Raw genomic sequence first — 26,496 nt, 5'->3', positions numbered from 1 at the left:
CTCTCTTGGCTTGTGGAGATTGCTCAGGCCATGTTCTACACAAAGATGACCAGAAGGAGAGGGTGAGGCCTGGAATCTGGCAAAAAGTTTTACTTCCCAATCCACCTGCCCTGACTCTATCAAGGAAAAGGAGCCCTGCCATTTTGGACAAAAACTGCCATGGGATCTGACCACAACTCTACTTCTGTCCTTTGGGGCACTCTTTCCTCTATTAGTTTGCTTCTCTGTTACAAAATCAGTCTGCCATATAAGGCCATTCTCAACACATAAGCATACATGTCAGTTTTGAAACTGCAAGGAAAATTATAAATATTCATTCCCAGGCCTTGAGATGTCCCCTTCCATTCTGTCCTGTGTTGTACACAGTCGCTACAAGAAAGAAACCAAACTTACTTCTCAGGAGCCAAATAGAACTAATTGTGATATCTAAGTATTGGTGGGAGGAAAAGTGAAATAGAGAACTGGGAAATCAGTAGAGAAAATAAGCAAATGATGGAAAGAACAAATGGAAATATTTTATCTCTTATCTCAAATTCATATGCTCAGATTCAGGCAATGACCAATCAAAATGTTGTGTGCTAATAATATAGCCTTGCATGCTTGGGCTCTGAGTTCAATTCCCAGCAACACCAATGTACTCAGTGTATGCAAACATTGACTTGTGGTTTTACTGAAATAGAATGTGGAAATTATTTCCCCAAACTCAGGGCACTCTGTTTAAACAGTAGAATATGAACTACAATAATGAGATCATGTCTCGTGGCAACACAGGGCAGCAAAGTCAAGGCAAGTAGAGGATCCTGCAGAGAGAGCTCACCCACAGAACTCCAGGAACTATCAAACTGTTTTTCTTATCAATGGGGGGGGACTTTGAGAGACCAGAGAGAAGACTGCTAGAAAGGAGAGCTGAGTTTTTTTTGGAGCCTCATGTGACAGGCTGAAGGACACCTTCAGGGAAAGGCTTTCCATGGTGAAATTCCAATGTGTGGAAACAGCCACTCAAAGAAGTAGAGAGCATTGCCTTCTCACATTCAGGCATTGCCAGAGTTTGATGTATTCTGAAAAGCACTCTTGAGTTCTCCCTTCAAAACTATGTCTGAGCTCATCTGGGGTTCCAGCAGAACACAGTCATTAAAATCAAGGATGTTTAAGAATGGTAGTGGTGAAGTAGAGCAACAAAATTTAGCTAATAAATCATGAGCATACACAGAGTAACTACTATGCTCATTGTTATTGACTCTGAAATGTTAAAAGAAAATAGGAACACTGAGTACTACCATGTTCATTGTTATTGACTCTGAAATGTTAAAAGAAAATAGAAACACTGAGTTATTACTATGCTCATTGTTATTGACTCTGAGATATTAAAAGAATAAAGGAAGCATGACATGGTGGCACATGTCTTTAATCCAGTACTTGGGAAGAAGAGGCAGGCAAGATCTCTGTGAGTTCAAAGCCAGCCTGGTCTCATCTACATGATGAATTCCAGGATAGCCAGGACTGAAACACTATCTCAAAACAAACAAAAAAGAAGAAGCAGAAGAGAGGAAAAGAAAGGAGGAACAGAAAAGAAAGGCAACCAACATGCATTAGGAGTTCTTGTAGCACAAAAAGACATTCTGGGACTAAATTCCACAATTAATTAAAAGTAAAATAAAATGATAGATAGCATAGCCATTGAGTAGATGCAGACTAGTGCTACAGAAGGTGAAGATGAAGAAACATCTCCATGTTTGGGGGAAGTTGCTAGAAATTTCACAGCAGTGATGATCCTTCAAGAAGTGGTCCAGAAGTTCTACAAAGTGAGTGATACAGTTCTCAGAAGGGACACCAGGTCCCTCACACCTGAGAACATCATAAAACCTTTGCTTGCCTGTCTCTGATTTGAATATGATTGGAAGTTCTTTCTCCCTGCATGTTGGTTCTTTTATGTTCAAGTAGAAGAAAAAGTGTCTTTTTCCTTCTTCCTGTGAATTACATCTCTCTCTGATTCTTGTGATGATGAAGGAACCCACTGACTTGGCAACAGAGTCATACTAAAGTAAGCACTCAGTAAACATTGTTGAACAAATAGATTAGCAGTTTACTTTGGAAGAGAAATAGAATTTTCAGAAAGAAAAGAAAACAAAGAGCAACAAAATAATAGAAGACAATTGCAGTGAAATTGAAAATGATCCAAGTCTAAGGATCTAGATCAGTTGGTAGAATATGTGGCTAACATACACTAAGCCCTGGGTTCCATTGCCAGGACTTCATATATTAGGCACGATTATGCACAACTGTGATCCCAGCACTCAGGATTACAAATTCATCCTCATGGCAAGTTAAAAGCCAACCTAGGCGACATGAGATTCTGTCTTTAAAAATATTAAATGAATGGCAAGCTTGGGGAAAAAAAGCATATATACTCAAATTCTAGTAATTCTCCTAAACTGGAAGATTAGAGAGAAATGGTACACAAGTTTACTGTGCTCGTTGATTTTGATTGTTAACTTGACTGATATGATAGATTCCTAAAGCACTTGGTAAAGCACACTTCTCGATATATCTGTGAGGGTGTTTCCAGAGTGCTTCAGTGCAGATCCTAGAAAGGGGATAGCCACCCTGAAGGCATGTCGAGCCATACAGTACCCTGGGTTGAACTAAAAGTAGGAAAGACAAGCTCACGTGAAGACAGGCTGGACTCTTCTTGGTGGGGAGCAGGTATTTGTGAATTTTTTCTCTGCCACCATGGACTATAGGAGAACATCAGATAGCAGATTCTCCAGCCTGTGAACATGGACTTGAATCAACAATTCCCCAGGTTGCTTCCAAGTCTTCTCTTTGGACTTGGGTTGTGTAATTGGTCCTCTTTTGTTCTGAGGGTTCCAGCTTCTTGGCCTGAGAAACAACTGATTTTCTAGCTCTCTACTATGTGGAGCCATGGGGGACAAATTAGTCTGTGACTGTATAATCCAATCTAATAAACTGCCTGTTGTGTATGTTATATTGATTCTGTTCCCTTAGGAAACCTCACCTAATATTGTTCTAAATAGGGAGAACAAACACAAAACATGCCTCACTGTTAGATCCCATTAAAATAATCGCTGACACTCAAAGACAGTGAAATCAGTATCTACACACTATTGATACAAAAGAACAAAGTCCAGAACAAAAGAAATGAATGAGAATGTGTGCTTCAATTAAGTAGAAGGCAAAAAGTTGAGGAAATAGTGATGAGCAGTGACTGGCTGGTTCAGTGTCTGGTAAGGGACTGCTTCCTGGTTCACAGACATCTGTCCCTTCCCTATGACCTTACTTGGCAGAAGGGGTGGGGATAGATCTCTGTATTCTCTATAATAAGGGCACTGGTCTCCTTCAAATCAAGAAAGGCATCAAACTCTTCTACCTAATCACCTCCCAAAGGCTTGCCTCCAAATATCCTCTTGAGGACAAATGACAGAAACCAAACTAAACTGATTTCAGCAAAAGAGAGGTAGCTGTTGGCTCTTTGAAATCATAGGGAATTTAAAGGGTGAGTCTGACTTCCTGACTAGCTGGATTCCCTTGAATATCAGATGTCCATGGGTCTCTGTCCTCAAATTTGGCTTTGCTGTTCTTTACACTAGCTTTATTCTAAGTAACTGTGATGTCCACGGCTCTCTGTCCTCAAATTTGGCTGTGCTGTTCTTTACACTAGCTTTATTCTAAGTAACTGTGATGTCCACGGCTCTCTGTCCTCAAATTTGGCTGTGCCGTTCTTTACACTAGCTTTATTCTAAGTAACTGTTCCCCATCCATTAGTAAGAATAGCTGCCAGACTTGTAGCTACGTTTGGCTGTCCCAAAAGGAATAAAAAGTCTTTCCTTCATCTCTAAGGGGGGTTTTGATTGCTCATGTGATCCAAGTCATGTGTTTATTCCTAACATGCGACTCTGGGTCAGGACAGTATTCTGGACTCATCCTTGGCATGAGGTCAGTCTCATATAAATTAAATCATCCCTAAGGACAATCACTTGGCTGTTTCAGTTTTGATTCATGTAGAAAAATGCAGGAATAATCTAAACAGAAGGAAGAGGCATAATTCAATGCCCAAAGGGTTCTATAATAATTTCCCAGATTAATAATAAAAATACTATCCTGAAACCTGAAGTCTTTTATGAGAATCCAAAAGTTTTATTTTAACAGCTTAATTTGAGTGATGATATAGCATAATATAAAAAAAGTCATGGGCCATTCACTCTTAAATGGCCTTTTTGTTTGATTTATGTTTTTTCTTTAACTTCATCAATATTTTTTCTATTAAGAAAATTTTTTCATTCATTTTACACACCAATCAAAGACCCCCCTCTTCCCTCCTCCAGCCCCCAAGCCTCCCCCCTCACAACCTACGTGCCCCATTTCCCCCCACATGAAGGCAAGGGCCTCTCATGGGGCAGCACATCCAGTAGGGGCAAGTCCAAGCCCTTCCCGCTGCCTCAAGGCTGCACAAAGTGTCCCATCATAGGTAGTGGGCTCTGGAAAGCCTGCTCATGCACCAGGGATGGATTCTGATCCTACCACCAGAGGGGCCCCCAAGCAGATCAAGTTACACAACTGTCTCAACATGCAGAGGGCCTAGTCCAGTCCCATGCAGGCCCAACAGCCATTGATCCCCCTTCATTAGTTCCCACTAGTTTGGTTTGGTCGTCTTTGCAGGTTTCCCCATCATGATCCTGATGTACTTGCTCATAGAATACCTCTTCTCTCTCTTTGGCTGGACTTCTGGACTCTGCATGATGTTTGGTTGTGGATCTCTGAATCTGTTTCCATCAATCATTGGAGAAACGCCCTGTGATGACAGTTAGGTTATTCACCAGTCTGATCACTGGGGTAAGCCAGTTCGTTTCAGGCACCTTCTCCACTATTTCTTATAGACCAAGTTGGGGTCATCCTTGGGAATTGCTGAAACTTCCCCAACCCAGTTTCTACATCCCCATGATATGTCCCTCTATCATGGTATCTCTTTTATTGCTTTCCCACTCCATCTCTGTTCCAGCTCAACCACCCCTTTCCCTTATGTTCTCATCCCTTATCCCCTACCTTCCATTGCCCACCCCTCATCCCCAGTCTACTCATGGAAATCTCATCTATTTCCCCTTCCAAGGGTAGTCCATGTATCGCTCTTTGTGTCATCCTTGGTAGCTCACTTCTCTGGAGCTGTGGCATATTGTCTAGTTTTCTTTGCTTTACATCTAGTATCCACTTATAAGTGGCTACATACCATGTTTGTTTTTCTGAGTCTGGGTTACCACACTCAGGATGATATTTTCTAGTTCCATCCATTCGCCTGCAAATTTCATGATGTCATTGTTTTTCTCTGCTGAGTAGTACTTCATAGTGATATGTACCACATTTTCTTAATCCATTCTTTGGTTGAGGGGCATCTAGGGTGTTTCCAGGTTCTGGCTATTACGAATAATGCTGCTATGAACATAGTTGAGCATGTATCCCTGTGGTATGATTGAGCATTCCTTGGGTATATGCCCAAGAGTGGTATAGCTGGATGTTGAGGAAGACTGAATTCCAATTTTCTGAAAAACTGCCACATTGATTTCCAAAGTGGCTGTACAAGTTTGCACTCCCACCAACAGTGGAGGAGTGTTCCCCTTGCTCTACATCCTCTCTAACATAAGCTGTCTTCAGTGTTTTGATCTTAGCCATGCTGACAAGTGTAAGATGGTATCTCAGATTCGTTTTGATTTGCATCTCCCTGATGACTAAGAATGCTGAGCAATTTCTTAAATGACTTTTGGCCATTTGAGCTTCTTCTGTTGAGAATTCTCTGTTTAGCTCTATAGCCCATTTTTTTTTAATTGGACTGTTAGGTATTTTGATGTCTAGTTTCTTGAGTTATTTATATATTCTGGAGATCAGCCTTCTGTCAGATGTGGGGATAGTGAAGATCTTTTCCCATTATATAGGCTGTCGTTTTGTCTTATTTACTGTGTCCCTTGCCTTACAGAAGCTTCTCAGTTTCAGGAGGTCCCATTTATTAATTGTTGCTCTCAGTGTCTGTGATACTGGTATTATATTTAGGAAATGGTCTCCTGTGCCAATGTGCTCCAGACTATTTCCTTTCTCTTCTATCAGATTCTGTGTAACTGGTTTTTATGAGGTCTTTGATCCACTTGGACTTGAGTTTTGTGCATGGCAATAGATATGGATATATTTGCAGTCTTTTACATGTTGATGTCCAGTTATGCCAGCACCATTGTTGAAGATGCTTTCTTTTTTCCATTGTACAGTTTTGGCTTCTATGTCAAAAATCAGGTGTTCATAGGTATGTGGTTTTAGGTCAGGGTCTTCAATTTGATTCCATTGTTCCACATGTCGATTTTTATGCCAATACCAAGCTGTTGTTATTACTATGGCTCTATAGTAGAGTTTGATGACACCAATGGTGATGCCTCCAGAGGTTGCTATGTTGTGCAGAATTCTTTTAGCTATCCTGGGTTTTCTGTTTTTCCAAATGAATTTTAGTATTGTTCTTTCCTGATATGTGAAGAATTGTGCTGGGATTTTGATGGGGATTGCATTGAATCTGATGATTGCTTTTGGCAAGATTGTCATTTTTACTATGTTAATCCTGCCTATCCATGAGCATGGGAGATCTTTCCATTTTCTGATATCTTCTTTAGTTTCTTTCTTCAGAGATTTAAAGTTCTTGTCATATAAGTCTTTTTCACTTGCTAATTTAGAGTTACCCCAAGGTATTTTATATTATTTGTGTCTATTGTAAAGGATGATTTTTCTCTGATTTCTTTCCCAGCCCATTTATAATTTGTACATAGGAGGGCTACTGATTTATTTAGCTAATCTTGTATCCTGCCACATTACTGGAGGAGTTTATCAGCTGTAGGAGTTCCCTGTTAGTGTTTTTGGGGTCACTTATGTACACTATCATATCATCTGCAAATAGTGAAAGTTTGACTTCTTCCTTTCCAATTTGTGTCCCCTTGATCTCCTTTTGTTGTCTTATTGCTCTAGCTAGAACTTCAAGTACTATATAGAATAAATATGGGCAGAATGGACAATCTTGTCTTGTTCCTGATTTTAGTGGAATCGCTTTGAATTTCTCTCTATTTAATTTGATGTTGGCTGTTGGCTTGCTGTAAATTGCCTTTATTATGTTTAGGTATGTTCCCTGTATTCCTGATCTCTCCAAGACCTTTATCATGAAGGGGTGTTGGATTTTGTTAAAGGCCTTTTCAGTATCTCATGAAATGATCATGTCATTTTTGTCTTTCAATTTGTTTATATGGTGTATTACATTGACAGATTTTTGTATGTTGAATGAACCTTGCATCTCTGGGATAAAGCCTACTTGATCATGGTAGATAACTTTTTGATGTGTTCTTGGAGTCTGTTTGCCAATATTTTATTGAGTATTTTTGCATCAATGTTCATGAGGAAGATTGGTCTACAATTCTCTTTCTTTGCTGCATCTTTGTTTGGCTTGGGAATCAGAGTAACTGTAGCCTCATAGAAGGAGTTTGGTTACGTTCCTTCTGTTTCTATTGTGTGGAAGAATTTGAAGAGTATTGGTATTAACTATTCTTTGAAAATCTGGTAGAATTCTGTGTTGAAACCATCTGGTCATGGGCTTTTTTTGGTTGGGAGACTTTTGTGTTTTTTGTTTTTTGGTTTTTGGTTTTTTTTTTTTTTTGGTTTTTCGAGACAGGATTTCTCTGTGTAGCTTTGCGCCTTTCCTGGGACTCACTTGGTAGCCCAGGCTGGCCTCAAACTCACAGAGATCTGCCTGGCTCTGCCTCCCGAGTGCAGGGATTAAAGGCGTGCGCCACCACCGCCCGGCGGTTGGGAGACTTTTAATGACTGATTCTATTTCCTTAGGGCTTATTGATCTATTTAAATAGTTTATCTGGTCTTGATTTTACCTAGGTATGTGGTAGCTATCCAGAAAAATTATTCATTTCTTTTAGATTTTCAAATTTTGTGGAGGACAGGCATTTGAAATATGACCTGATGATTCTCTGGATTTCCCCCATGTCATTTGTTATGTCTCCCTTTTCATTTCTGATTTTGTTAATTTGGATGCTCTATTGGTGAAATTATTTAGGCCACTCTACGTAGTTAAAAGGAGATTTATTTAATGGCGTAACTTACAAATTAAGGGATAGGTAGGTCGCGGGGTCTGGGGAAGGTGTATCATAGTCCAGCGGTGTTCTCTGGAGCTCTCCTCTGTTCACCTCCACCATCCAGCGTCCTAGAACCAAGAGAGCGTTCACCGATCCCGATCTCGGGTCCCCAGGCGCCTCCCTTGGCCCCGCCTTGTAGGAGTGACAGTTGCCGAAGTCTCAATGGGGGTTGGAACTTCGAGAACAAAGCTGGAATGGCTACCCACTACAATGCTCTCTCTGCCTTTTGGATAGTCTGGATAAGGGCTTGTCTATCTTGTTGATTTTCTCAAAGAACCAACTCTATGTTTTATCAATTCTTTGTATTGTTCTCTTTGTTTCTATTTTATTGATTTCAGCTCTCAATTTGAATATTTCCTGGCCTCTATTCCTCCTGGGTGACTTTGCTTCTTCTTCTGCTTCTTCTTCTTCTTCTTCTTCTTCTTCTTCTTCTTCTTCTTCTTCTTCTTCTTCTTCTTCTAGAGCTTTCAGGTATGCTGTTAAGTCACTAGTGTGAGATTTCTCCAACTTCTTTATGTGGGCATTTAGTGCTATGAATTTTCCTCTAAGCACTGCTTTCATAGTGTCCCATAAGTTCAGGTATATAGTACATTCCTTTTCATTGATCTCTAGGAAGTCTTTAATTTCTTTATTTATTTCTTCCTTGACCCATTAGTGATTCAGCTGAGCATTATTCAGTATCTATGAGATTGTAGGATTTCTGTAATTTTTGTTGTTGTTGAAATCTTACTTTAAATCATGATTGTCTAATAGAATATAGGAGGTTATTCCATTTTTTTGTATCTGTTGAGATTTGCTTTGTGACCAAGTATGTGGTTGATTTTAGAGAAGGTTCCATGAGGTGCTGAGAAGAAGGTATATTCTTTTTTTTTTTTAGGTTGGAATGTTCTGTAGATATCTATTAAGTCCATTTGAGTCATAACATCAGTTAAGCCCCTTATTTCTCTGTTATATTTTGATCTGGCAGATCTGTCCAGTGGTGAGAGTAGGGTACTGAAGTCTCCCACTATTAATGTGTGGAGTTTTATGTGTGATTTAAGCTTTAGTAATGTTTCTTTTACATATGTGGGTGCCCTTGTGTTTGGGGCATAAATGTTCAGAATTCAAACTTCATCTTGTTGGATCTTTCCTGTGATGGGTATGTAATGTCCTTCTTAACCTCTTTTGATTGATTTTACTTTGAAGTCTATTTTGTTGGATATTAGGATAGCTACACCAGCTTGCTTCTTAAGACCATTTGATTGGAAAGTCTTTTCTCAGCCTTTTATTTGAGGTAGTGTCTATCTTTGATGTTGAGTTGTGTCTCTTGTGTGCAGCAGAAGGATGGGGCCTGATTTCATATCCATTCTTTTATCCTGTGTCTTTTTATAGGTGAATTAATTCCATTGATATTAAGGGATATTAATGACCAGTGATTGTTACTTCCTGGTATCTTTTGGTGTTCGTGTGTGTGTGTGTGTGTGTGTGTATTTCTTTTATTTGGGATTTACTGCTGTGGGGTTATCTATTGCCTGTGTTTTCATGGGTGTATCTGAATTCCTTAGGTTGGAATTTTTCTTCTAGTGCTTTCTATAGGGCTGGATTTGTGGACAGGTATTGTTTAAATCTGGTTTTGTCTTGGAATGTCTTATTCACTCTGTCTAAGATGATTGAAAGTTTTTCTGGGTATATTAGTCTAGGCTGGCATCCATGGTCTCTTAATGTCTGTATTACATCTGTCCAGGTCCTTCAGGCTTTCACAGTCTCCATTGAGAAGTCGGGTGTTATTCTGATAGGTCTGCCTTTATAAATCACATGGCCTTTTTCCTTGCTGCTCTTAATATTCTTTCTTTATTCTGTATTTTTAATTGTTTAATTATTATTGTCAAGGTGACTTTTTGGGTGGAACTAGTCTGTTTGGTGTTCTATAGGCTTCTTATATCTTCATAGATATTTCTATCTTTAAGTTTTCTTCTGTCATTTTTTTGAATATATTTTCTGTGCCTTTGAGTTAGTATTCTTTTCCTTCTTCTATCCCTATTACTTTTATTTTTGGTTGTGAGCCTAGCCTTTAATGGCTGAGCCATCTCTCCAGCCCTCCCTATTACTTTTAGGTTTGACCTTTGCACGGTGTCCCAGATTTCCTGGACATTTTGTGTTATGATTTTTTGGCTTTGGCTATTTTCTTTGACTGACAAATGTATTTCCTCTATTGTATCCTCTACACCAGAAATTCTCTCTTCCATCTCTCAAATTCTGTTGGTTATGCTTGCATCTGTGTTTCCTGTTCATTTACTCAGATTTTCTATTTCCAACATTCTTTCTGTTTGTGTCTTCTTCATTGTTTCTGTTTCACTTTTCAGGTCTTTAATTGTTTTCCTCACATGATTAATTTCTTTTTCATGGTTTTCTTGGCTTTTTTTTAAAGGTATTTATTGATTTCTTCCAATTTTTTGTTTGCTTTTTCTCAATTTCTTTATTGATTTCTTCTAATTTTTTGTTTGCCTTTTCCTAAATTTCTTTAGGGAAATTTTTTATTTTTTCTTGAAAGACCTCTACCATCTTCATGAAGCTATATTTATGGTCGCTTTTTTCTGCTTCTTCTACATTGTGATGTTCAGGTCTTGCTGTTGGAGTAGGGCTAGGTTCTGGTGATGCTGTATTGCTGTTTATGTTGTTGTATATATTTTTGCATTGACATCTACCCCTCTCTTCCTTTAATAAGTATAAGAGGTGACTGTGTCTGAACAAGTTGCTATTGGTCCACTCTTGTGTTATTGTGTGTCTGTATCTCAGGGGGCCCTTCTGGGTCCAATCTTCACTCTTGGTCTAATTGGAGCTGGCAGATTCTGTGTCTCAGAGAGCTGCTCATAACTCAACCCAAGTTAGTTGATTCTGTAACTCATGGAGCCATTCTTGGTCTTATTAGGGCTCTTGGTCCATTCAGAGAAGACAGAGTCTATGTCTCAGGAAGCCTCTCGTGGTCCAGTGAGAGCTGGCAGATTCTATCTCTCAGAAACCACTCTTGGTCTAATGAGGTCTGGTGGATTCCCTGTCTCAGGAAGTTACTCTTGGTCCAATGTTAGCTGGCAGTGTGGTTTCCCTGCCTCAGGAAGTTACTGGGGTCACAGGTGGTTGGGTATTGGGGCAGGATGTGGAACTTGTAGATTGCAGGGTCCTATGGGGGGGGGGGGGGTGTGGGGTGTGGTCTTCCCACAGGAGTTTACCCTGCTGGCCAGCAACTAGGGCAGAGTTGGGTAGGAATTCCTAGGGAACTATGTCCCAGGGCCTGGGTCCAAGGGGAAGGACTCTCTGGGTTTGAGAAGAGTCACTCACCTCTTGGTCCAATGAGAGCTGTTGGTTTGGTTTCCATGTCTCAGGAAGTTACTGGGTTCACAGGCAGATGCGTATTAGGGCAGGGTGTATAGAATACAGGGTTGGTTCGATGGGGGGTTTTGGTGGGGGAGGCTTCCCGTAGGAGTTTACCCTGCTGGGTGGCAACTGAGGCAGAGTTTGTGGTGAAAAGTTTAAGGAGTTTCTTGTGGGGGAGTCAGAAAGATAATTCATAGCCAAGAATATCCACATGCCTTTGTATTTCCTTCCATGACTGGTGACAATGTGCATTCCAGTTTCTTGCTCCCATTCTGCAATCTCTTACATGTGTACAGTTTTTCTATCTTAATTTGCCTCACGGCCACAGATTATCAAAACCTTGGAATTTTTAAAGTAAATTTATAACTGAAAGTTTTCCTGTGTCCCACCTGGCCTGCAGTCAGGACAAATGTCTCTCACTCACCAGTCCTGCAGCCACTCGGACCCAAATAAACACACACAGGCTAATATTATTTTTAAACTATGGCCATGGCAGGCTTCTTGTTATCTAGTTCTTATATCTTAAACTAACCCATTTTTATAAATCTATACTCTGCCATGTGTCTTGTGGCTTACCAGTACTTTTACATCTTGCTTCTCATGGCATTGGCTGGCCTTGTCTCCTCTGCTCTGTCTTTCTCCTTCCTCTCTACCTGTTTGGATTTTCTGCCTGGCCTGCCTCTAAGCTGCCATGCCATAGGCCAAATGGCTATATTTATCCACCAATCAGAGCAACATATTATCACAGCATAAAAGAAAGACATTCCCCCATCATAAATTTCTTTCTGTTTAAAATCCTAACTTCAGATATGACCCAATTACTATTTTCATTTATGTATTTTTATAGGTTGACTATATCAAAGGAAAACTGTGGTATAATGAAAAATGTTTTGCAAACAGAGAAAGTTTTGAAGGTAAATTTTATGTCATTAGTAGACTTTTATCACTATAGATTACATAAAATGCATTAAATTCAAAATTTAATAAAATGTGATAATGATTATATATGAATTAGTGATCTGAAAATGTGAAAGCCAGGCTTGGTAGTGGTTTATACTTGTTATTCCTTTAACACTCTTGAGGCTACCCTGGGCTACATACTGACAGCTTTTCTAAAAATGAATGGGAATGACACTCCTGCCTAAATGATCCATTAATAGATGGTGCACAACTGGCATTGGTTTTATGTGGGCAGCTTTACTAACACTAACTCTTCCTAAAGCTGTACGTGTAGATATCATTCATAATTTCTTCACCTTTGTACTTTACAGTTGATTATGTTACTATCACTTTTGACAGAAACAGGACCCTAAGTGAGGTATGATATAGAACACTTTCAAAGGTAGGACATTTTGTTAAGCGTAATTTCAAGAATTGTTGTTCATCTAAAATATGGTACTTAAACACACAGAAAAACTTAACCACCCCCAGTGGTGTCTCCTGGTAGACTTAATAGCAGATACCTACTTTTGTTAAAACCCAGTGACTTTAGCCAAATAATCCATACCAGAGAAGAAAGTTTCTTTAAAATGTCTTCTGAAATTGAATCCACCCCAAAGAAAGCAATAGATATTAAAGAATTAAAACTATGATTTGTGAGCCAGGTGTGGTGGCACACAGCTGTAATTCTAGCAATCAGTAGGTGGAGGCAGAAGAATCACAAATTCAATATGAACTTGGATGAAAGAGTTCTAGGCCAGCCTAGGTTCACATAGTAAGAACATGTCTTAAAAAGCCTTTGTATGCTTGTGTGTGTGTGTGTGTGTATGTGTGTGTGTGCGTGCGCACGCATGCACACACACATGCACATGTACATGTGAGAGAGAGAGAGACAGAGAGACAGAGACAGAGACAGAGACAGAGTGACTGATTTATATGTGGCCTGTCAGAACAACACAATGATTCATTAGCTTATTTTCTACAATAACTAGTTGTGTTAACAATATTAACTCCTCTTTTCTCTGTTTATAGTCCAGTTCTTGTTTTTATAGTAAAGAACCATTTCTTCACTGGTTGCCTTGCTTACCTTCTACTTTTAAAAGAGCAAACTTTCTTCCACATGTGATAACATTTCTTATTGACCAAGAAACTAAAACTGGAATTTATCTCTTCCATGATCAGGTAAGTCTTACAGCTCAGAGCTGTTTGCTCTATCACCAAGCACTTCAAATTGTCTTAGCAGACATCATTTCCAATTTGTCATGATCTCAGGAATAGAAACTGATAAAATTACTTAAGATCTATAGAATAGTTTGGCACTGAAGTTTTTTTTAATTATTTGTCATTCAAGCTGATGAAAATTAAAGTCATGATGCCAGTTGCTTCCTGATTGTTCTACACTCATTCTCCAGGGGAGTATACAATGAATATTTTCCATATAAATCTAAACTTCCTTGAAAGGGTTAGTTTAGATGAACAATAACAAAAAAGGGAACCCACGCCACAGATACATATTTTCTGTTGTATAAGTCCTTAAATGTGGCTATTAATTAGAATTATTCTCAGAGTCATTAGAAAATTTAGGGGTTCTCTAAGTGGCTGTTCACTCATTTCTAAGTGAGACATATAGATCACCCCTCAAAAGCCCATGTAACAATAAAATAAGCTGTTTTTTCAGCTGCATTGTTTTCAAGGTAGGGTCTCCCTATGTAGCATTGGGTATCCTCGAGCTCACACTGATATGCCTGCTTCTGAGTCTGAGTGCTAGGATTAAAGGCATGTGCCACCATGCCTGCCTATGATGAACATGCTTTAGATTAAACTGATGTTTTCCTGGGGGTAAAAGTTACTTTTATGGTAGAAAGGTTTCAGGAGAACAACAGGAAAGGGGCAGGTAGTAGTGTTTGTTCATGTAGGTATCACTCTCAGAGCCATAAGACTCCCCTGGAAAAAAGATTTAGGAAAGATCTTATTTGCTCTCTTTTTTTTCTGAGAGTAGATCTGCTGTGGAAATGGTTGGCAGTTTCATTTTCAAGAATTTGCTGCTTTTAGTCAAACAAGAAAAGAGCTAAGACAGCTTTCCCCCGCTGTGTATCAGTGAAAGTCTTCATCTTAACTTTATCTTTATACCAAGATGGCATTTATAGGGTGTCACAGTCTTGTTCCTTCCAAGACTATGACCCAATAGAATTGGGATTTTTGCCAGGTACCCACATGTGTCATGAAAGGCATGAACATGGACAGTGAAGTCTATCTAGTTATTTTAGTAATGACTTACAAACCTCTCAATGCCATTTATTATACAACTTTGAACAAATTCCTGAGTTTCCTATACTACATCTCAGCATCTACAAAATGGACAGGAGGGGGAATGAGTAGAGTTACCAGTGATTGCTAATCTTTCCATTTCTTTGATGTGATAAAGGGTATGCCCCGGTCTTAATTTAAACTGAGTCATGAGAAAGTCTAGAAATTATTACATGGACAAAGAATGACAGAATAAGTCTTATGACTTCCTTATGTTTTATCTAGAATTCCAAAAGAACCTCTGTCTCTGTGTCAGTGCTCAAGAATGACATACCAAATTCTCAACCAAAATTTCCAAATTTCCAATTTCCCTCCTCATTCTCTTATCCAGTTGGAATGGTGTTCCATCCCCGAAGCCACTTTCTGTATGTTTATGGCAATCAGGTATGAAGCCATAAAATTATTCTTTTGTAATTAGAGTAAGTAGTCCTGCTTCTTTAGACTGGGTGACTATGTACATAAAGAACAGGAGGACTCTGCTGATCTGGAGGAGAGAAGTAGACGGGAATACAATACATGTTTATCCCCTGTTTGTTTGGGTTAAGCTTAGTGGTCTGTAGTCAGTTGTAACCTTTCAATTTGTTTACTGGCTGATAAAAATGAGCAATGGAGCACCATGGTTCTGAATATTGTCAGGTGTAATCTATTTACAACTCTAGGACCTAGATTTTGCCATTAATCCACTGAAAGTATGTTTTATCTGGTATTTCTGGCACTTGACATTGCCTTCTCTCTCTCTCTCTGACTTTGTCTATGCATTCTCTTCTGACTCTACTGCTATCTGAGTTCTTTCTGGTGATGTTCTCTATTCTCGGGCCTCCAGTCTTGGTAGCCTGAAAGCTTTGTAAAGCTTGGCAAAACACCTCTGTCAACAAAGTCAGGAGCACAAAATATGACACATGAAGAAATTCAGTACCAAGAAAGCACTGTGGTGACTTCCAGTGAATGCACACAGTTCACTTTCACAGTGGGATTTCTCCCCTGGAAATGAAAATTATGATGGCTGCAGTTGGCTAAAGTCAAGAAAGGGAACAGAGTTTCTCTGTGAGATTGTGAGATCCACATGACAGGTTACAGTTTTATTTCAAAGATACAAGCTCCTCAATCATTAACTTCAAAGTGTGATTTCTATTTTGATAGAAAGTAGCTAAAGACTCCCGAGATTGACAGTCTAATCTAGAATTGCTGTTCACTTGATGACTATCTCAGGACATCTATTGCTTATGAATAACTCCCTCTAGCAATCACACATATGGAAAGACAAGCAGTACCAATTTAAACTCACTGAAAACAATCAGGGAAGCAAAACACAGTGACTCCCACCTGGGATCCCAGCAGACTGGAGGCTGAGGTGGGTGGACTGCTGTCAGTCCAAGGCCAGTTTTGGCTCCAGTGTGAGATTCTGTCTCAAAGAAAAACAACCTGGGCAACAGACAAGGCCTACCAAAATTTGTTCAGGTTGATTTTTAGCACCTTACCTCATTGTTAATTCATTCAGTCTCTGTCACCTTGACATAACACATACTTGATTTCTACTGAATCTGTGCTTCCCAACTTGCAAATCTAGTGTATATGTGCATAGAAACCATTTTTATTTTAACAGTGCTTATGATTTCTTGTCTTACAGTCTCTACTGTATACAGAATTGCAGATGTATAAGGTGACATCCTGGCATTAGGGCTTCTTGAAACTCTTTTATTTTAGTTCCTATACTAACAGTTCAGAACCTCTAAGTTCTCCTCTGGCCATTGTCGTTTTTACCCATACATCCTACTGTGTCTAGATTGCTTCACACATCCTTTAAGCAAATGTCTAACACCCCTGAGCTTGCTTTATCTCAATCTCTGTCCATTTTGATTTTTCTGTATTACCCTGACTGAGGTAGAATTCCAACTTTAGCTAAGTTTGCTCTCATTTTTTGCCTTGTGACTGCTTCATGGTATTTTGTTCTAGAATTCTTAGGCTGTGTGTATAAAACTGATTTTGGAAGAGTTTACTGTACCTGTCAGATTTCATGGCTAGAATGTATGTAAATCAGGGATATTGTCAATAGACTCTATGATTCAAATTTTTCATATGTGTATTTTGACTATGGGCAATAAATAGCTGGAAGTGAATAGGCTTTAGATGGTGTTCATAAAACTAGTCTAAGAAATGAGACAGGGTCTCATCCCTCATAATGGACTGAGGAATTAAGAGACCAAACAATCAGAACAACTTTTGTGGAAACAAATATGTAATGGCTAAGATTGATGTGATTTTAAGAATGCTGGCCAAAAAAGCCTTGTTAACATAAGCTATAGTGTGAGTGATACTTATATTGGGAATAAAAGAGCTGGTGTATTACTAGTCACTTGGGCTTGTGTTCCTATATTTTGTTTTTCTTTGAGACAGAGTATTACACTCTAGTACAGGCTAGCCTGGACAGCACTATATAGATGAAGCTACTCTTGAACTTGCCTGCTTCAGCCTCCCAAGTGCTAGGATTATAGAATTGTACCTCTATCCCTAGCTTGGAGAGATGAAAAACACATATAGATGCCACAATATTTAAGGAATACAAGGATATAGGCCTGACATTGGAGGGGAGAATTAAAAAAATAACAATAATGAAAGAATTCATGCAAAATATTTTTAACAGGAAAACCTAATAGCTAAAAGAGAAATTACAAGAAGAGGCATTTCAGTGAAATGAAGATAGAAACAAACATGTGAAGAGATGGTACAGTTCCTAAGTATCGTAAAAATATAAATTGAAAATGCAGTATGTGGGGCTGGGAAGTTGGCTCAGCTGGTTTCACTTGCTCTGAAAGCATGAGGACCTGAGTTTAAATCCCCAACACCCGTGTAAAAGGCATGTAAAAAGTATGACTGTGCATATATATAACAACTGCATTAGGAAGCAGAGACAGACAGATCCAGAGAGGTCACTGTCCAGCCAATACGTCCAAAGACTTTGTCTCAGTAAGGTAGAGCGCACAATAGAGGAATCCATTGAATGTCATCCTGTAGTTTTCCCATGCATGTAAGACACACACACACACACACACACACACACACACACACACACACACAAACACGCCCGCCTGCCTGCATATGCGTGACTGAGTTGGTGATGGATATAGAGATATGAAGAAAATAGTACTGCATGGTTTTTCTTTTGTAGGAAAACTAGGCTAATAGCTAATTTTGAAAATTAGAGGCAGTTGTTAGCAAGGTATTATCTCTTTATTCCTTTAGGTATGGATTTCAATGGATGGTGGCAATACTTTTGAATTAGTGTGTGACTTTCTAAGTAACTATGTAAGGAAGACTGCTCATAGTTTTTATACTTCAGAAATATCTTTAATTACAAAAAATGGAAGGATTTACATGACAAAGGCAGGTAAGGAATTTTCAATTTGGGGTTCTAAATTCGTTGAACATGTGGGTCACAAATGTTTAAAAAACATATTGTATTAATCAACTAATACTAAGGCCTCAAATATAGTGGGTAATGGATTCGTTGGATCCACAGAGACAAATCATATGAACAGCCATAAAAAAAGAAGAACCCTGGGTTAGCATGCTGTATTCTCAGTGCTGTGTACTTTTCCCAAACCAATAATTGTGCATGCCACAATGGAGATAGAATTTTGCTCCACATGTTATAGACAGCATATCATTTAATACTCACGAACACAATGCAAAAGAAGGTGGTGTTTGCTTTGAGCTTGCTGATAAAGTAGATCATCTTAGGTCACAGAAACTTAAGAGGTGCACTATATGAGTGATTGTTGGCCTCCATCTTCTCACAGTGCCCTTGATCAAGCAACAAGGCTGTCAGCTAGTTGCACAATGAAAGAAACAGCTAGTAGTGACTGACCTAACCTACCGTTGCCTGTTCCCTTCCAGTACAGTTGAATGCTGCCAACCAAACTCGGGACCTGAATCATGAAGGGAATGGTCCTCATATCTCAGTATGCCTCTGATCTGCATTTTCATTTTCTCATTCTCTCATTGAGTTTTTGAAATCTTCTTGCAGTGAATTATTTTTTCTATTTTGTTAATGATTTTTATTAAAATATGATTACATGGTTTTCCCTTCCCTTTCTTCCCTCTAACCCCTACCATGTATGTTGCCCCTCTTTCTCTCAAATTCCTATCTTTCATTAAGTGTTGTGAAATATATACCCATAGGCACACAATCTGTTCAGTCCATATACGGTATATAATAATATATAATATGATACTACACACACACACACACACACACACACACACACATAATTTCGCCACTAACCACTTGATATGGACAAACGTATCAGGATACTCTTTCTTGGGGAAGGCTATTTCTCCTTCTCTCAGCATTCCTTACTTGCCTGTAGTTCTTCCTCTGTTGGTAATTTGTTCAAGTCTTGTTTGGGAGTCATATTGTTGGGACTTCATAGGTATATCTCCCCTGATATTTCTAGTGGGTACACACAGAAGATACCCTGACTCCCCTTTCTGGCTCTTCTACTCTTTCTTCCACAATATTACCTGAGCCTATGGTGCAAGAGTTGTATTGTCAGTGTATCAGTTGTAGCTGAGAACCACATGACCATTGTTCTCTGCCTTTTGATTAGTTGTGCTTCCCTGTAATGGCTGTCCATTGAAAATAGAAATTTCTTTGACAAGGGGTGAAAGCTACTTTTAACTATGGATATAATGATAAATATTTAGAATAGAATTAGGAATTATGCTGGTTTAGTAAAGTGGTGGTTATAAATTCCCATCCAAGATCCATGATCTCAGAAACCCAGAGTAGTTACTTAGATTTCTACCAGTCGTGACTTCCCTCTTATTGATAAGAATAGTAAGAGAGCTGTTGATTACCACCAAGGTATGTGTCTTAGGGATTCTATTGCTGTGAAGTGACACCATGACCAAGGCAACTCTTATAAAGGAATACATTTAATTGTAGCAATTCATTTACAGATGAGAGGTTCAGTCCATTATCATCATGGTGGGATATAGTGGCATGCAGGCAGACATGGTGCTAGAGAGGTAGCTCTTGCAGACAACAGGAAATGGTCTGACTCACTGGGAGTAGCTTGAGCATAGGTATAGACGAAATTCTAAGTGGTCTTATTAAATAAAAAACACTGAGCCAAATATAGGGGTGAAAGCCTTAGAGATTAGGGAAATAGGAATAGTCACCAGCTAACCTTACTTCACCACTCCACAGCTTCCAAAATGAGTTACTTCCTGTCTACCTGCGCCTTTATTGCCTTGCTGTTCTGCCCTCTCATTGGCTCTTAGCCCAGCTACCTTACTTCCTTGTCACTGCCTGTCTGTACAGACCTCCAGGTCTCTATGGTTGATACTGGGATTAAAGGCATGTGTCACCCACCACGCTTGGCTCTGTTCCCTAATATGGCCTTGAACACACAGAAACCCTGCCTGATAAGTGATCAGATTAAGGGCATGTAAATGGCTTGCTATTTCCTCTGATCTCCAGACAAACTTTATTTATTAACATACAAATAAAATATCACCACACATAGGAGACCTAAAGCTTACCCCCACAGGGACACACTTCCTCCAACAAAGCCACACCTCCTAATAATGCCACTCCCTTTGGAGGCCATTTTCCTTCAAACCACATGCCACTATTGTACCCTTAGGGTTATCATGTCATGATGGTAATTGTTGTAATTCATAGGTTTGATAGCTGTGTGGAACTAATGGCTGCTTCCCTCCCTTGGAAGCTTGCATGGTACCTTCTGGATGCTTTCAAGTCAGATCCAGCATGGATCCTCTGTTCAAACTGCAAGGTGACTTCAGCAATAGGACTTACCATCACCTCTGGGAAGCAACCAAGGGCAACAGCAATAGCCTATAATGCTTGGGAAATTTTGGGGCTTCCCAGACCAACAACTTGAGAGTTTCTCATGCCTAGTATTGGGGTATTTGTTAGATAGTCTGTGGCTCTTGGAGCATTATCAGCCCAGCAGCCCAGGTGAGAAACTTCATTTCAAAAATTATATGTATGTTTAGATACACACACACACACACACACACACACACACACACACACACACACATAATTTTTGGTAAATAGATAATAATATGATTCCTTATGATGTGGTCATTTTAGAAAAGCTTTCATATACTGCTGAGTAGAAAATGTATTCCTCAGTGTTTAGACAGAATGTGATGTAGAGATCTGTTAAGTCCATTTGATATATGATGTCATTTAATTCTGATGTTTCTGCATTTATTTACATCCAAATGACCTGTCTGTTGGATAAATGGGTTTTGAAATCACCTACTATGGATGGATTGATGCTAATCTGTGTCTTTAATTCCAATAGTATACTTTTTATAAAAGTGTATGCATTTGAGTTTGGTATGCCTATGCTTAGAAGGATAGTATCTTCTCAGTTAATTGTGCCCTTGATTAGAATGAAATGTCTCTCTTTATCTCTTCTGGTTAGTTTTAGTTTCAAGTCTATTTTGTCAGATATTAGTATGGCCGCTCTTACTTGATTCCTGGTCTTATTTGACTTTCTATCACCATTTCACTTTATGGTGGTACCCATCTTTAATGCTAAAGTGAATTTCTTGTAGACAACAAATAGGTGCATTTTGTTTCTTGATCCATTCCACCAGCCTCTATCTTTTGATTGAAGAATTTAAGCCATTAATATTTGAAATTATTCTTGAAAAAAAATCTATTTGTTGTTTGCAGTGATACTGTTTGTGTTTCATGTTTCACTAATTATAGCTTTTTTTACTTTCTTTGTAGAGTCTCCTGGCTGTGCTTATTCCTCTCTTCAGCTGAAAGTATTGCTTCCTGTATTTTGTTTAGGATTGGTCCACTGGGTATAAGTTCTTTAAGGCTGTTTGGATTACAGAAAGATTTTCTTTCTCCTTCAACTATGGCAGCTAGTTTTACTGGGTACAGTAATCTATGCTGGCAGTTGTTGTCTTTTGGAACTTAGAATATATTGCTCCAGGCTATTCTGGATTTTTAAGTTACCCTGGTAAGTTTTCTTTTATATGTGACTTCTTTTTTTCTCTCTCTCTTGTAGGTTTCAATAGACTATCTTTATTATGTATACTTAGTGTTTTAACTATAATACGCTGTGTGGATTTTCTTTTCTGGTCTCTTTTGTTGATTTGGTGTTCTATGTGCTCCTTGTATTTGTATGGGTGTGTCTTTCCTTAGTTTGAGGAAGTTTTCTTCTATGATCTTATAGACGATATGGTCTATACCATTGACCTGGGATTCTTCTCCCTTATCTGTTCTTACAATTCTAAGATTTGGTCTTTTCATAGTGTCCCACGCTTCCTCTACATTATTTTCCTGTGTTTTTAAAATGTGTTCCTGTTTTTTCTTATTTGGTCTAGATCCTCTACTTTATCTTCAAATCCTGATAGTCTGTCTTCTGCTTGATTCATTCTACTTGCAAGACTTTACAATGTTCTAGTTGTGTTATTGGGTTTTTCAATTCCATAATTATTTTAGCTTTATTCCTCTTCATTGATTCTCTTTATTGAATTCTGTTCTCAAATTCTGGGTGTCCTCATCATTTCTACAATCCTTAATGTTTGTGTTTTCTTGGCATCACTCAGGCACTTACTCTCTTAGTGTTTCTCTATGAGTTTACCAATCAGTTTGTGTGCCTTCTTTAAACTCCTTGAACTCTTGGTGATGTTTATGATTGTCCTTTTAAATTCTGTGTCCTGGGGTTTGGCTAGGTAATTTTTGTTGGACAACATTTCTATGGAACTGGTGGATTTGGGAGAAGGAAATACTGCCCTGATCTTTCATAGTATGTGTTTTTGCAATAAGATCTAGACATGTGGACTTCTTTTGTTAGTTCTGTGTCTATATTAGATGTCAAAGACTATTACAGAATACAGAATATGTGTGTCAGGTTTAGGCTGCAGATTGGATATGGCTTAGATGGAATGAATTCAGAACTCAGGGGCAAGGCCGCTGTGCAGGATGTACATCCTGGTTCAAGCCTATAGTTTGGGGGTAGACCTGGGGATTGGGGAGGGTGAATGGAAGGAAAAATCAGGTGTACTCACCACTTAGTCCCTGTCATAAGATGTGCAGGACCTGGTTGAGTGAAGAGGTTGGTTGTGGCATAAGAGGTGTCAAGGTCCTCTATATTGAATTCATTAATGAAGGTCCTTTGATGAAAAATATTGAGGAAAGATTACCTTTTATTGTGGGATATACTTGGTCTCAAATTGACTTTTTATTAATTAATTAATTAATTTTATTAAAAATGTTAACATACAAAATGTGGTACATATAAACAATGGAGTACTACTCAGCAGCGAAAAAAATGACATCATGAGGTTTGCCGGCAAATGGATGGAACTTGAAAAAATCATCCTGAGTGAGGTAACCCAGACTCAGAAGGACAGGCATGGTATGTACTTACTCATAAGTGGACACTGGATGTAAATCAAAGGATAACCAGACTGCAACTCACAACTCCAGGGAGACTACCTAGTAAAGAGGACCCTAAGAAAGACACAGGGATCACCCAACAACAGAGAAATAGATGAGATCTACATGAACAAACTGGGGTGGGGGTGGGGTAATGGAGGGCAAGGGTCATGGGAAAGAGAGCTTAGGAAAGCATGAGGTCCCAATTAGATCAGAAACAGAGTGGGAGAACAAGGAAAGAGAATCCATGATAAATGAAGACCCCATGGGAATAAGAAGAAGCAGAGTGCTAGAGAGGCCCCCAGAAATCCACAAAGATACCTCCACTGTAGACTATTGGCAATGGTCGAGAGAGTGCCTGAGCTGACCTGCTCTGGTGATCGGATGGCCGAACATCCTGGCTGTCATGATAGAATTTTCATCCAGTGTCTGATGGAAACAGATGCAGAGATCCATGGCCAAGCCTCAGGTGGAGCTCCAGGTGTCCAATCGGTAAGAGAGAGGAGGGATTGCATGAGTGAGAGATATCGACACCATGATTGGAAAAAGCACAGGAAAAAAAGCCAAACTAGTGGAAACACATGAACTGTGAACCAATGGCAGAGAAACCCCCATGAAACTGCACCAGGCCCTCTGGAACAGTGAGACAGTTGATTAGTTTGAACTGTTTGGGAGGCCCCAGGCAGTGAAGCCGGGACCTGTCCTTGGTGCATGGGCTGGCTTTTTGGAACCTGGGGCCTATGCTGGGACACTTTGCTCAGCCTTGGTGTAGGGAGGAGGGCACTGGACCTGCCTCAGCTGAGTCTACCAGGCTGGGCCGACTCCCCAGGGGAGACCTTGCCTTGGAGGAGGTGAGAATGGGGGAGTAGATTGGGGGGGAAAGGCTGGGGGGTTGGAGGAGGGAGGACGGGGGAATCTGTGGCTGATATGTGAAATTAAGTTAATTATAAAATAAAAAGGGGTTGGGGATAAGCTCAGTGATAGAGCACTTGCCTAGCAAGCGCAAGGCCCTGGGTTCGGTCCTCAGCTCTGGAAAAAAAAAAAAAGATAAAATAAAAATATTATAAAAAAAAAAGAAAAAATGTTAACATACAAAATATCTTATTATATTCTTTACCTTCCCCAACTCCTCCCAGATTCTATCCACCTCCCTACCCATTCAACTTCATGTTCCTTCTCTCTCTCTCTCTCTCTCTCTCTCTCTCTCTCTCTCTCTCTCTTTCTCTCTCTCTTAAAAAACCCAAAAAATAAAATAAAAATTAAGGCAAAATACCAAAATGAAACAATAAACACACACACACACACACACACACACACACACACACACACAAATGGAGTCTGTTTTATGTTGACCAGTACTCCTGGGCAAGGGACCTGCCAGAAATTGGATAGAATCTAGATGTTCATCAACTGATGAATGAATATTGAAAACAAGCAACATTTGCACAATAAAATAAATATTATTCAGCTGTTAAGAACAATTAAATTTTTAGAAAACCAGATGGAGCTAAAAGAATCATTCTGAGTGAGTTAACCCAGAACCAAAAAGACAAATATAGCATATTCTCCTTTATATGTGGATGTTAGCTTTTAAGCTTTGGACATGTTTGTTTCAACTTGAATAACCACAGAGGTTAGGTAGCTATTAAGGGAACTGGTGGGAAAGGAGGTCCAATTTCTGGCTATTATGAATAGAGCAGCAATGGACATGGATGAGCAAGTATTTCTGGAGTAAGATATAGAGTCCTTTGGATATATGCCCAAGAGTGGTATAGCTGGATCTTGCTGTAGATCTATTCCCAGCTTTCTGAAGAACTGCAACATTGATTTTCATAGTGACTATACATGTTTGCAGTCCCATCAGTAATGATTAAGTGTTCCTCTTTCCCCACATCCTCACCAGTATGAGCTGCCATTTGCTGTATTGATGTTGCCCATTCTGACTAGTGTAAGAGGAAATATCAAAGTAGATTTAATTTGTATTTCCTTCATGACTAAAGATGCTGAACATTTTTAAAAAGGTTTTCTCAGCCATTTGTGTTTCATCTTTTAGAATCTCAAAGTAGTTTTGATTTGCATTTCCCTGATGGCGAAGGATGTTGAACATTCCTTTGTGTGTTTCTCAGACATTTCTGTTTCATCTTTTGAGAAAACTGTTTAGTTTTAATATGCTTTTTTAAATGTTTTTTCTTGTTGAAGTTTTTTTTTAGTTCTTTATATATTCTAGATACTTACCCTCTATCAGATGTATAATTGGTTAGGATCTTTTTCCATTTTGTAGACTGCTGGTTTTTTCTAAATGATAGTGTCCTTTGTGATACAAAGGCTTCCAGCTCCACAAGGTCCCATTTATTAATTGTTGGCCCTAGTACCTGTTCTATTAGTGTTCTGTTCAGAAACTCTTTTCCTGTGCCAATGAGTTAAAGCATCTACCCCACTTTATCTTCTTTGAGGTCCCTGATCAATATGGAGTTGCGTTTTGTACAGAGTAATAAATATGGATCTATTTTCATTCTTCTACATGGAGCTATCCAGGTTGACCAGCACCATTTATTGAAGATGCTGTCTTTTCTCCTCTGTGTATTTTTGGCTTCCAATTTTGTAAAAAATAGGTGTTCATAAGTTGTGGAATTATGTCTGGGTCTTCAACTTGATTCCATTGACCAATGTGTCTGTTTTTATTCCAATACCATGCTAGAGCTCTGTAGCCCATCGTGAAGTCTGGGGTGCTTATACCTTCAGCAGTTCTTATATTATTTAGGATTGTTTTATCCATCCTGGTTTGTGTGTATGTGTGTGCATGTTTCTATATGAAGCTGAAGATTTTTCTTTCAATTTCTGTGAAGAATTGTGTTGAAATTTTGATGGGGATTGCATTGAATCTGTAGATTGCTTTTGATAGGATAGCAAAATTGTTTTTACTATGTTGATCCTACCTATCCATGAGCATGGGAGATCTTTCCATTTTCTAATATCCTCTTCAATTTCTTTCTTCAAGGACTTAACGTTCTTGTCATACAGGTCTTTCACTTGTTTGGTTAGAGTTACACCAAGGTATTTTATGTTATTTGTGGCTACTGCAAAGGTTGATGTTTCCCTGATGTCTTTTTCAGCCCATTTATCATTTGTATATAGGAAGGCTACTTATTTTTTTTTATTTAATCTTGTATCCCATCACATTGCTGAAGGTGTTTATCAGCTGTAAGAGTTCTCTGATAGAACTTTTGGGGTCACTTATGTATACTATAATATCATTAGCAAAATGCAAAAGCTTGACTTCTTCCTTTC

The 26,496-nt window shown here is 39.0% G+C and overlaps 1 protein-coding gene across 5 annotated transcripts in view; it reads left to right on the top strand.

The window, feature by feature from the left end:
• The window catches only part of LOC131923819 (cation channel sperm-associated auxiliary subunit beta-like), a 170,900-nt gene that overhangs the window by 69,440 nt on the left and 74,964 nt on the right, over positions 1-26,496 (top strand). For all 5 annotated transcript variants that reach the window (XR_009382733.1, XM_059279005.1, XM_059279004.1 and 2 more), the window contains exons 11-15: positions 12,376-12,442; positions 12,800-12,846; positions 13,500-13,649; positions 15,000-15,158; positions 18,015-18,159. Coding sequence is in view for 4 of the 5 variants with exons in the window: in XM_059279005.1 (XP_059134988.1) it covers positions 12,376-12,442; positions 12,800-12,846; positions 13,500-13,649; positions 15,000-15,158; positions 18,015-18,159 (568 nt within the window). In the remaining variant the exon portion in view is untranslated. The remainder of the gene's footprint in view (positions 1-12,375; positions 12,443-12,799; positions 12,847-13,499; positions 13,650-14,999; positions 15,159-18,014; positions 18,160-26,496) is intronic.

The sequence above is a fragment of the Peromyscus eremicus genome, chromosome 14, assembly GCF_949786415.1.
Source record: "Peromyscus eremicus chromosome 14, PerEre_H2_v1, whole genome shotgun sequence".
NCBI lineage: Eukaryota > Metazoa > Chordata > Mammalia > Rodentia > Cricetidae > Peromyscus > Peromyscus eremicus.
The sequence above is the reverse complement of the archived record's forward strand: the minus strand, read 5'-3'. Positions and strand labels throughout refer to the sequence as shown.